This window comes from Cariama cristata, unplaced genomic scaffold (genome assembly GCF_000690535.1).
Source record: "Cariama cristata isolate BGI_N322 unplaced genomic scaffold, ASM69053v1 scaffold33160, whole genome shotgun sequence".
NCBI classification, from domain to species: Eukaryota; Metazoa; Chordata; class Aves; order Cariamiformes; family Cariamidae; genus Cariama; species Cariama cristata.
In genome coordinates this window covers 5,345-18,258 of record NW_009595811.1, presented here as the reverse complement: position 1 = coordinate 18,258, position 12,914 = coordinate 5,345, and the positions used below count along the sequence as shown (strand labels likewise).

Genomic DNA, 12,914 nt, shown 5'->3' with positions numbered 1-12,914 from the left:
AAACGGGTGCCCCCCCCCCCCCCCCCCGCCACGGGCAAAACTTTGATTCTACACTTTGTTGCACTTTGTATTGCACAAATAAAGGTGCATTGCACTAACACGGTTTGTATTGTATCTTCTTCTGTTGATCCACTTTGGGGTAGCTGTGTGGTAACTTAGGAGTTCATGGCCTTTCCAGCACCAGGGGATCCTGGAGGTTTTTGGTCTTGGACATGGAATTGCGGAGTACAGTTGCTGGATTGCACTCGGGCAGGTGACGTTGACAGCAGTTATCTGTTCTTCATCAAACTTGGATTAGGGGATGAACTTATCAAGCGTGCTAGCAGCTGTTCTTGGGCAGGGTGACTGAAGGCCGTACCCTGATGGGGGAGAGATGAGCCCTTCTCCCTGCCTGAGACTGGTTACCCTGGCAGTGGGGGGAAGCTGGTGACACGGCCCCATCTCTGCTTTCCCACTTGTGTGCACAGCAGACGTGCTGCTGCTCTTTCTGTCAGCAGCAGGGACTGATACAAAGAAAGCTCTGTGTGCTTGCCGAGTTGTCAGGGGCTTGCTTCGAGTTGCAGGGGACTTTGGCTTGAAGATTTAAGAACTTTAGGTCTCAGTGGCTCTGATTCACTCAGAATAGTGCCTCTTGCACTTTGAAACACAAACGCATCTTGGAGTGTTGCCCTGATGGAGTGGGTTATAGCGAGTGGTGGCAGAACGATCAGCTTCACTGAGGGCGTGCAGGCCTTGAACAAAACCAGCGCTATGGCCGTTTATGTCCCGCGCCAGGCAAATGGTCAGGTGTGCGGTCTCCTCTGGGTGCTGGCCTGCAGGCACGAAATGGCCCGGTGCTCCTGAGAGCTGAGCTCACCCTGCTTGATTCCTGGGAGCACTTTAAATGGATGAAACCAGAGGATTAGTTTGATCAGTCATACTAATGGAAGTATTGGATTATTTTTTTTTAGTGAGGGAAAATTTGCTCTTGGTTTTCATTTTGTATCCATTGTTCTCTGTTCCTTTAATCACTTTCTTCTGGGATGGCTTAATTGCTTTTTCTAGTAATGCATTTTTGGGAAAAAGAAGTACACACACAATGATACTTTTTGTTTAAGAACCTGAGGCCTAGATTGAGTTGTCAGGATTTTGTCATTTAAATGTGCGCTTTGCAAGTGCTCCATCAGCTGCAGAAATAGTAGGAATAGCTTGCTTTGTGCTAATAGACTAAGATTAAAGACATAAAAATAAAATTTGTCAGTTCCTATCATTAAGTTTGTCGAGTAGCAATTCTTAACCAAGTCATGCTTCTGGTAGATGAGTATTTGCTTTAGGATCTGCTGCTGTTCAGCTCCAGGGGAGATGGTACCCTGATTCCTTGGGGATTTCCTTTTAGTGGTGGGTTCTGGCAGTGGAGCAAGCTCCTGGTCTCTGCCCCGCAGCTGGCGGCAGGTCTGTGGCAGTTGGATGTGAGGCAGAGGTGCGCCCCGTTCTCGGGCGGCATTGCTGGGGGGCACTGGATTATACGGCTTCCCCATAGTGGGGAGTAACTGGGGTATACGGGGGAAGGAGAAGAGGTGTCCGCTATGTGAGTAGCATGCCAATCTTGCAAAATAAGCTTGTGTGACTTAGGATAGACTTTTCCCATCTCTGGAGTGCATGTATTAGACGTGGCTTATTTGAAAACCAAGTTACAATGTCATATAGCTACTATATATAATAATAATAATAATACATATAACATCCAGGCCTTTATTTTATTTCGTGGTTCAGCTATGTTCTCTGCTTACTTGCACTGTTAGGTCCAGTTCTGACTGAATGTTTCTCAGCTTTAAATAGCCAAAATAATTAACTCTTCTTTTTTGCTTTTAAGCTGCTACACTTTATGCTTGTTGAAATATTCAGGGATTATTTTCTTAGCCTCCTAATTTGCCATAGTATCAAACCCCTGCCTTCTCTGAACTGAAACCCACTGAATATGGAATGCAGATGGCTAAGGCATTTTATTTTTATAAGTATATAAGTAACAAACAACTGTTGCTTTAGCAGATTGATTTTTAGAAAACAAAAATTTTTCTGTTGTGGAATTAGCCACTCCCCAGACTCTTTAGTGCTGTAGCATTCAACTGGTTCGTATAGTCGCTGATTAAAAATGACTGTACTTCTCAATGATGTTACACAATAGTGTCAAATTATTTAATAACATCTTACGCTAGTTTTTTCCTCTCCAGGGACTCCAGCTGAATTTTTACAGTAAATATGAAACTTTATATACTCCACTGTGAGGCTTCTGGGTTACAATTTGAGAATTACATCCGTGCAAAGCCAGGCTGAACTTGGCTGTGTAAAATTTCAGTGAGGTACAACTTTGTTGCAAACAGGCAAAATAGCCTTCTCTCTTGAATGCCTTGAACCTCAAATATCCTACTCTCCTTTGGCTTCTTTCTGCTCACGACTGGGAGCCTGCAGGTTGCGGGCACTGGTGTGTGACTTCCTCACAAGAGGAGCCCTTCATTAAGGTTGCAAGTTGTACTTTCTCAATTTGGTACTTAAGCAAGGAAGAGAAGGAGTGGAGGCTTTTCTGTGACACAAAGCCCTACATATTATCTAGTTTCTGAACGGAACGCGAGCGGGAGCAAAGCCATCTTGTGCCGATTATGTGTCGGGGCCAGTCGCACTTCCATCCCTGGGACCCACCGCCCGGCAGGTGCCTTGGCTCTCGGAGTGCCACCTCCCCTGACTGGGAGAGGGACACTTGCTTCCCAGGATGTGTCCCCAGGCTGCTGCTGTGCTGGTAGGCATGTCTGCGGGAAGGGTCACAAGTACAGGGTGGCTGGAAAGGAACAGCCGTTCTAGCAAATGTGTGTGTCGGTCAGGGGTTCACTTATTTTAAAACGTCTGCTACTGGTTGACGTTCATTTGTACACCTTTGGTCTCCCTGTGTGCTGCGCCTTTTTCTTTTCTCCTGATTCAGCAGTCTACTTCCAAAACAAAGAAATACTGGTGTTTTGAGCAAGTTCTGCAGCTTGCTTCTTAACTGCAATGCTGCCTTCCTCTCCTCCTGTGGTTTCTGTGTACTCACCTCCTCCTCAGATACAAGCCATAAATGGGTTTATCCTCCATCCCGCTGCTCAGCAGGCTGGAGTAAAACTAATGTGTACAGAGCAGTGTTTCTCTAACGTTTTACTGATCCTACTTCTAAGTATGTAGGATCGGATGTGTGAGTGTGTGAATCCACCATTTGCAGTTCATATCTGTCTAAACTGTAGATAGCCTGCTTTTTCTGACTTTATGATTAATTCTTAATTCATATTCAAGGCCGTCAATCTTATCTTGCCCTCCTAACCTTGATGACAGAAGCAGCTGAACACCTGTGCCTTGCGTTTCCCATTTTAACTAAAGACAGTGCTAGGTAGATGAGAATATTGAGTTTCAGTTCATTGCTGTCTGATGTGCCTCTGGGCCTGGAGACAGGATGCAAACAAAGTGTTACAATGCTAGTCATGAATAACTTTTGGTGCAGTTTTTGCTCTTTTATTACAACTCATCATACACAACTGCTGAAGAGTGAGCAAGCCCTTCTGCAATACAGCTGAAATAGGATTTCTGGTAGGTAGTTATTTTCAGATTGCCTTAGTATAATGCACTGCTCCAGGCACCCATCGTTCTTTCCTCTTAGCTTTCTACCGGCTGACATCAGAGTAATGTGAACTATCTATTGAACTGTCGGTATCTTGCCTCTATTTTTGTTGTTCTTCCTGCTGTTATTTCAAGCTCTGATAATGCAGTGTGCTGGAGGCGATGTGGGTTAATAGGGTGATTACCTCAGCAAGAATGGTATTTTAGTTGTTGCAAAGTGAAGTGTTGTTTGGATATCTTCCCTCTGAATCAAGGCTGTTTGCTCTTTCAGCTGCTAGGTGCAGATCTAAAAGCTCTTGTCCTCCACCCGGCCTCACTGTAGTTTACACATGTGGTCTGAAACAAAAACAAGTGTACAGAATTTACTGGTTAATAAAAAATAAGCTGTCTTCAGTACAATAATGTAATACGTGAAGGATGAGGTGTCTCCTGCTGTGTTTAAGACTTTGGGCTAATTAGATAATGGATTCAGCAGTGGAGATTGATTTTATAATACGAAAAGAAAGCCTTTTGGGATAGTAGGTGCCACACTAATCTTGATTTTTATTTCTTCTCCCTTTTTGAAAATGAAAGGTGAGGGGAAGGACTGCAGAGGTGAGGGATCAGCTAAGCAAAAGGTAACCACAAGGAGGGCTGTATTTGAAATATGCTGTGCTGCACGCACTGCAGGTAACCGCTGTGCCCTGAAGGTGAGGAGCATTTGATCAATAGTAACAGAGCAACCTTGTCCTCTTTCATGTTCTAAAAATTACCTGCTCTTTAGCAATCCTGCTAATGTTACAAGAACTTCATTGAACTCTGTCAAGGCAGCTGACCTAAGTGTCCTGATTGGAGTAGGAAAATCGGGCAAAGTCCAGATCACAACCAGGGTAAATAAATGTTGCATGATTTCTGGGGAAAGATGCACATTCATTGTTTTGTTTCCTGGCATATCTCAGATTCCTTTTAAGTTTCTGTGAGCGAGGGAGGAGTGACAAGATGCATTGAGTCAAAGCAAGATGAACCAGTATACCAACAGTTTTAACTTTTGGGTTGGATTACAAGTGAGTTGGAGTTGTCTTGCCTAACATCGTAGGAGGCAGAGGGGTACCTGCTCGTCACAAAAAGCCTCAGTACTATAAAGGAGCAGCTGTGCTTGAAGAAAGTCTTCAGACACATAGAGAAACAAATGCTGGCTAGCAGAAAGCCAGGGGTTCTCCTAGCTTCACAGACATCTGAAGAAGAGTTGGTGAGGCAGGTGGAGCGAGGGGGGAAAAAAAAAAATTTCCTGCATCACCTGCTGTTTCTGGTGCAAAGACTATGTTACAACGGGTGACTTCTGTAAACAACCTGATTTTTGTAAATATCAGCGGGCAAAACTAAAGAACTATGTTCCAGCCACTCTGACCTGGCCCTGTGACTACTGCTCTGGTTTGCATGGACTCACAGGCTTCTCTGAGAACTGCCAGACATATCAATAGTAAGTGACTGTGCCTTGTGCTCTGAGCACCAAACGAGAGTAGGGAATTGCTAATTGAGCTGCTTTGAAACATACATTTTGAACACATAATCTTTGTATTTCTGTTGCTGCAACCCATTTAACAATAGACTGCAAGATCAATATATAGTACTTTCATTGGCATGAACATTGAATATGATTTTGAGAGATTTGTACTGAGATCAGACACTATCGATTCCCAGGTATATTGTCTTTGCACAGTACACAGTAGCTATTTTGAAATCTGGGTTGCGCTTCTGCTGAATTCTTTTAACCAGACCTGCAGGTAAGAAGTATGTGCTGCCTTCCCCTTCCGGAGCCTGAACGCTGGCTCTGTAGAGAATCACCAAGTATGCTTGTACGCATATTCACTGGGTGGGTGATCTCGGAAAAAAACAAACAGAAGGATCTTTCTGATATTTTTCTATTAACCTGAAGGGAAAGCACTGCAGTGAAAAAGGATCTTGATTCTTAGTCTGGTTCATTCTTCAGCAAATCTAGACTCCATCCAGACCTGGTTAATCTCTCTTGAAACCTGCTCAAAGCAAGATGTGCAGGCTTGAACTGGTACCTCCTGGTGTCTCTGTTCTTGAAAGGGCAGGGTCTGACAATCCTAAATCCCTCAAGCATAGACGTCCCAAGGCAGTATCTTGCTCTTTGCTCTGTTCCTATAGCTAGATATATATAGAGAGATATATATAGCTATGCTGTATGCCACATTCCCTATTCTCCCTGTTAAAAACAAGGGAACTTCTTAGGCAATCTTCTCTGAATCTTCTTCCTCAAAAGCATGAAGAGCCTGGCAGTGGAGCTCATGCAGGAGGGAGTCTCAAACTGTGTCCGGGACTTCATTACTAAAGGGATTGGGAACCTGGGAGTCAGATTAATTCTGCAGATGAAGAGGGATAGGTGTCTGTTAAACACCATCTGACAGATGCGTGACTGACTGGAAAATACACAGCTGTTCTGGTCAAATAACATCTCTTACATCCTTACTTTTAAAGGTCAGGATTAGCCAGAAACTTGGATAGATTATCCAGAACATGAAGGCAAAAACAAGGCTTTCTATGTGAGAACTGAAAATCACTTTTACTTGACTGCAGCTTTAAAGTTATTGTGGTTGGCAGCTAGAAAAATCTACACGTGTTGCAACAACCTCTGTTTAATGGTGTATCTAAATTAGTATGGAAATACTGCAAGTGTACAATGTCCCTTGCAGAGAATCGTTAGCATGGTTTCTGGGGCCTTGCCTATAGCTTTGCAGATGCCACAGTCTTGAAGTTGTTTGATATTCCAATCTGATTTTGTAAATAGTATTGCTGGACCCTGGAGTGGTTTCTTAATTAATGCTTATTTGTAGTCATTAGAGTTCAGTGCTGCTTGTTGACAGACGTAAGGGAGACCAAAGGAGAAGAGGAAGGGTCTGCAGATAGTATTATCTGTTGGGATGGCTTTAACAGCTATTTTATAGCCAAGTGTTCTGTTAAACAGTACTGAAGAAGAGGGTAGGCAGATCCCAGTGATTCAGTTCTAACTTACTAGTATTTTGTATACCAGCAATTGTAAAGATTTGTCAGGCTCTTCTGTTTAACCCATCTTCTACAGAAAATCTTGCTATAGACTTAATGAAGATTGTAACCATCCAAATGATGTCTTGTTAACCTCTTTTTTTCTTAGTTGCCTGACCTTATGTTTATTCAGATTGAATAGATCTCATGTGGCTGTAAATATCTGTTAGAGGTAGATAAACAAAAACTTGTAAAACAAGTGTAAAATGTGAATGTATCAGTAAAAATGCTTGTGTATATCTAACTGTCTCTCTCCTCATTCAAGTTGCAGGAGTTATTACGGCTGACTTTCTATCAGGATTATTTCACTGGGGAGCAGATACCTGGGGATCTGTGGAGCTACCCATAGTTGGAAAGGTTTGAGATTCCTATCCCTAAGCTTGAAAAAGTTATGACATACTTTTCTGAAACACTTCCAGTATTCCCAGCTGTGTTGGACAGTGTATATAAGCGTATCTTTCTTGCGGTCTTGCCAATGTAACCAGATCCTCCATCCCCACGACCATCCTCCACTGAATGGCATGGTATATTGCTGGTAAAGTGCCATGTTTACACTTGGCCTAGGTGACATGTGCAAGGTGACACTGTTCCATTTTATCACCTTGTTTAAGGTTGGCACATAGTTTTGCAATACTAGTGTTCGCAGACCTTCCCAAGGTACTGTGGGAATGGCCTATGACACCACAAGCATGGAAACCTGGCTGGACTAGTGTAGGTAAGCCAAAAGGCTAAAAAACAGAGATATGGAGAATTGTTCCTGTAGCTAAACTCTCTAAAAGCTCTCTTGTTAAACATGAAGATGGTCCGATAAGAAATCTTTCCAGTTCTCTGTGCTACTGGCCCCTATTTTAGATGTGGTAGTATTAGAATGGTGATGACTGAAGATTTCGATTTGAATCTTTGAATCCCTCTATCTCTGGACCATAGTTTAAAAAGGAAAAAAAAAAAGCACTGCAGGAGACTATGCACTAAAGAAGCAAGAGTTCAGACTGATGAGGACACCTTTGCATAGACTGTACATGATGTATATCTTAAAGGGAAATAAGTGTTTTACTATCCCAGTCCTACCTAAGAAACTTAAGTGAAGGAAAATCTACTGAAAGGAGAATTGGTCCTGATTTAGTCAAAATCAGGACACTGTCACATTTGCTCTGTCTCCTCTGGGGTTGTGTATGCGGATGTGATTTCTACTACTAAAGGAGACTTTCATATAGTTTGTTTGACTTACGTTGGTTTGTCTAGTCATTTAACTGGCATTTAGTCTGTTAATGCTGCCATCTGTAGCCCATACAAAATGTTAGCCTGAATTTTCATTTTTTTTTTGGTGTTTAGTTGGTTTATGCTGCTTAGCAAGTGACTTATATTTCTGAATTTCACAGCCTTATCTTGTCTGTGAAATGAGGATGCTGATGCCTTGTTTTTGAGATCTCGAGGCTAAAGGTCCTAAGTGAAAATTAAGAAGAATAAAACTGAAAAGCAATGAAAAACTGAATTTGAGTCTGGGAACTGAATTGCTTTGTGAATGTAAATCAAATTATCTGAAGTGTCATCACAAAAGTTTGAATCCTGCTTGTATGCTTTGTACTCTGGAACTCTCTTAAACTCAGTCATTGGATTTGAATGCATTTTGTGGGGGTTTTTTTTATATTTTTCTTTCCTTTTTATGTTTTTCTTTACTGAGCCATGGTGTCATGTTTATCAATTTGTTTTTTCAGGCTTTCATCAGACCCTTTAGAGAACATCATATTGACCCCACAGCAATTACCAGACATGATTTCATAGAGACCAACGGAGACAACTGCTTTATGACACTGGTCCCCTTGGCAAACATGGCATACAAATTTGTTTCTTTTTCCCCAGGTAAGCTGTTAGTTTTCACTTATGTGGATTTAGCTTTTTTGTTGATATTTAAATTAACATTTGTCGGTGTGAAGCTAGGAGAAATCAATGAACGTGACAAGACAAGTAATAACTGTTGGAAGCATGATAAGTCCTGGGAGGAGGGAGGGAAACTTTTTTTCTTGAAGGTAGGTCAACTAGAAAGTGGGATAGCTAGATTCTCTAGCTCAACAAGAGAATCTGTGGCTGAAGAGTCTTGCAAGGAAGCATTAGAAGATAGGGTAAATATTCTTTTTATAAGAGGGATCAAGCTGTGTGCATATAGGGGAAACTCATTGTTCTAAAGGATAGAAAAATGCTTCATCTCTGTGTAGAACTATTTTATTTGCAAACCAGAAGTGCAAGAATTAAAGTATTAATGTAATTTTATAGATGGTAAACTCGGAGTTTAACTTCCTGTTTGTGGCAAGCTGACAGATGTTGGCACTTAGCAGACTGTCTTGTGACATTCTGGAATGGTTTATGGCTCACTGGCTCTCGTGACACTTCTGCCAAAGCAGCATCGTTGAGGCCTTTGTTAGTTCCTGCAGCACCAGACAACTCTGTCTGGACAAGACACCATTTTCCTAGTAGAAATTTACCTTTTCATAAATGGTATTTAAAGATATACATCTTGTTTTGCAGAGGCATTGTATGAAACTTGTCCTTGGGAGTGTTATGTCTTTGCCCTTATCATCTTCATAACCATGACGAACCAGATTCACAAGTGGTCTCACACGTACTTTGGTCTTCCACGCTGGGTCATATTTCTACAGGACTGGCATGTTATCCTGCCACGGAAGCATCACAGGATCCATCATGTGTCTCCACACGAGACGTACTTCTGCATTACAACTGGTACTGCCATCTGGTTCATACTGCAAGCTGTCTTTAGTAGCGTAGTGCAGTTCACCTGGCAAGATGTAATTTAGTGACAGCATATTAAATACCTAGAAAATGACATGGTGAGGTTAACTGTGCTCTTAGCTGCACAAGCTCTTAGCAAGACTGTAGTTTTTTTTTGTCACATAAAAAATGCAGGAGGAAGATTTGTGATTGGCTAAAAGGTAACTTTCAGCCTGATGGGGTAGTCAGTGGTACTGAGATATGATTGCATGATATCTTGGTAATCTCATGCTGGTAATGGATTTTGTTCATTAGTCTTAGAGCTGCTATTCCTTCAAAAGAGTGTATCATCTGCAAGTGCAACTTATCTTGAATGCTCATTTCTAAAGCAAGGCTTCTGCATTTGCAGCACTCATTCATTCTGATTTGGGGCAGAGTCGTGGACAAGCTTGTGGAAAACTGGCTTTAGGTTCCTCTTATATCTATTTTATGCCCACTGTACAGCTGGGTATACTCAGTCACCACTGTTACACAATCCTGAATAAGTTAAGCTAATCAGCAGCTGGAGATAAACCACTCTGGTTCTTCATTCTGTCATTTGCTTTGACCAACAGTTTATGTCAGTTTTGAAATCTCTGCCAAGAAACAAATCTAGTTCTCATGACAATAATGTCATGTAAAAACATGGTACAACTAAGAAGTGTGACTTGATGATTGCAAAAATGTTGCCACCCTAAGAGCTTTTTTTCAGTCCTACTATGTCCTGAAAGTTTAAGCCTGACCATTATTAGCAGTCTTGGGCTAATTCTTTTTTTTTTTTCTTCATTAGAAAAAGAGCATGCCCTTCTGTTCACCTCATGCTTTAAGTGTTCATACCATCCTAGTCTGACAAAACACCGCATGATAGATTGTATACCTGGATTTTTCAGTGGAGCAAAGTGTTTCTGCAGACCTAATTCCCTTTCTTCTAGGGTAGAAGTGAGGAGGACAGAAATATACAATCAATGTGCAATGTAAAAGGGGTCTTTACCAAGTAAAATAGGACTAGTTATTGTAATGCACTTGTTAGCGACCTAGGAGTAGATAGCCAAGTCCAAAGAGTATACTTAATTTCAGGGCTGACCTGTGTATGTAAAGGTCTGCCACTGTATCATTGCCGGGGAAGGTGTCTGATAACAGAGCTTACTGGCATTCCCAGTGTTAAAGCTTTCGGGCTGACTGCTGTTTTTAGACACCAGGAAGAAGTTGTCCATTCCTTGAGGGGTGATGGCTGTGTTAATGAGAATTGCATGGGCTGACTTCCTAAAGGGCATCAGTATACGCTGAGTTGAGTGGAGGTGCAGGTGAGCTAGAAAAGGTCATGTCCAACTACAGAAGGTGGCTGAAAAGGGTCTATTTTGATAGATCATCAAAGCTGTAGTCGTGCCTGATTAGGAACGATCTAGCTCTCTAGAAATATGATATTTTTCAGCAGTAGATGTCCTGAATGTTCTCTCCCTTTAGTAGTTCTGTCCCATAATAGCTATCGACATAGTCTAAGACATCACCAGCAAGAACAGTTGTTTTCCTTCTGCTGGCGGTGTCACCGCTGTAGGGATGGTACTCGGATCCAGCAGAGCTGGCTCTGTGGCAGCTTTCCTGTGTTTCAGTCTTGCTCATGCTATCCTGCGTTTTAACTCTTTCCTCTAACGTGAACCGCTGCTGCTAGCTCACTGTTTCCATTGCGATAACAACCTCTTCATTCCTGCATCTCCTTTGGTTTTGTTTTCTTATGCTTTTTTCCCTTTTCCAGAAATGTACATGGATTAAAGTATAACATGTGCTTACAGAACAGTTTTGTAAGTGTGGGATAACTAACATAACCCTGTGTACATCCATCTCTTTCTGGTTGTAGGAAAACTTCTACAGGGAAATAATATTTCCCAGGGCTGATTTCTTTTGGTTTTCCTGGTTTTATAATATCTGATAAAACAGAGGCCTAAAGTTACTATATAATGCGTTGTGATAAAACCCTGTGAAATTGCCTCTTTGTGCACTCTCCTGTCAGTTATGTGTAGTTAGGTTGCCATCAAAATGCAGTATTAGAAAATCAAGTTAATGTACTAATTAATACCCTAAAAGTGAGACACAAAGCCCTTTTGAATTCAGGGTGAGGCCTATTAAACCTGTGTGAGTTCCAGCCTCACAGTCTGTACAGTGCAGCATTTCTACAACACATTCAAAATACCCTAAATCTGTAGGCTAGGAAGGATGCATTAAACTCTTGGATGCAGAACGTGATGGCACTTAATGCTATTTTTACACAAAATGGTAAAAGCCTCCCATATCAACCTGTTACAGCCTTTCTGGTTACTGGGAAGCAGAAGTGCCTTGACAGCAGAGTTGCACAGCTTTGGGAGTGTGCCGCTAGTGGTGCTGGCTTTTTAATCTGGGAAGTGTCCAATGTCAGCTAGCATTAAATGCAGCATGGTACTACAACAAAATTTTGCCATCACAGGCTTCATTAGCAATTAGTTATGCAAGCTTTAATTTTGCCCAGGGAGAGCATAATACATTTAAGTACCTTAAAAATGAAAACTGATATTGGAACTATTTAAACTTGAGGCTTTATTTAAGAAAAACTGTTTAGTTTGCTGAGCCTTAGTTAGTGATGTTTAGATCCCAAACAGAAATCCTGATTTTTATTTTTTAATTATTTCTTTTTTTGTAGAAACTGTGGCATTGATAATGTATTTGAGATTTCAGAGCCATATTGTATGTATTTACTTTCTTGCTGTGCTACCTAATGAGAAATGCAGGGAAAAGCTGAGCTGGCTTTGTTGATGGAGAAACTAATCAGGGGAAAATAGCTGAAATTGTTGTGTTGGGGTTTTTGTTTGGTTGCTTAGATTTCAATACTAAACCTAAGGTGCTACTAATACAAATGTCTTGCTTCTAACACAAATCATTCAGCTTGGATGATCCCTTTTCTGATAGCTTTGCAAAGGCCATACAGTAGTCCACCTCTGAACTTCCCTTACATTTATCTTGTGTTTAATTTAAAAAATGCTATTAAATAAACTTTGCAAGACATTGAACTTTGGATGCTGTGACAAACTAATCCTTTTTTTCCTTTGTAATCACTTAGGTTGGCTGAACTATCCATTAGAGAAGATAAGATTCTGGAGGTGTTTGGAGAACATTATCCAAGCAGTAACTGGGGAGAAGCCAAGAGCAGATGACATGAAATGGGCTCAGAAAATTAAATAACTTTTGCCAGCCTTCTGCAATCCTTAACTTGTTGCCAATGTTGGGTTTTTTTTTAAAAATAAAGCCATCAGCCAAATTCAAGACCTGCAAAGAAATAACAGACTCTAAAGCACAAACTAAAAAGTGCTAACACAGACTGTATTGAAAAGAACTAATTCTTAAAACAATACTTGAAATGAAGATGATTACTCTTACTGAGCACCTTTTCGTTTAGCCATGTCTGCTTACATCTTAAAGTACTTCATCACTGTATCTCATAAGGCTATCGGGCAAGCCAG

General features: G+C 41.3%; 1 protein-coding gene across 1 annotated transcript in view; it reads left to right on the top strand.

The window, feature by feature from the left end:
• TMEM189 (transmembrane protein 189) overlaps window positions 1-12,694 on the top strand; it is a gene marked incomplete at its 5' end in the record, with an annotated part of 17,289 nt that extends 4,595 nt beyond the window's left edge. Inside the window, 4 exons of the mRNA XM_009703566.1 lie at window positions 6,929-7,020; window positions 8,379-8,523; window positions 9,187-9,399; window positions 12,515-12,694. Of these exons, the coding sequence (XP_009701868.1) occupies window positions 6,929-7,020; window positions 8,379-8,523; window positions 9,187-9,399; window positions 12,515-12,636 (572 nt within the window). The remainder of the gene's footprint in view (window positions 1-6,928; window positions 7,021-8,378; window positions 8,524-9,186; window positions 9,400-12,514) is intronic.
• Window positions 12,695-12,914: the final 220 nt, after the last annotated feature.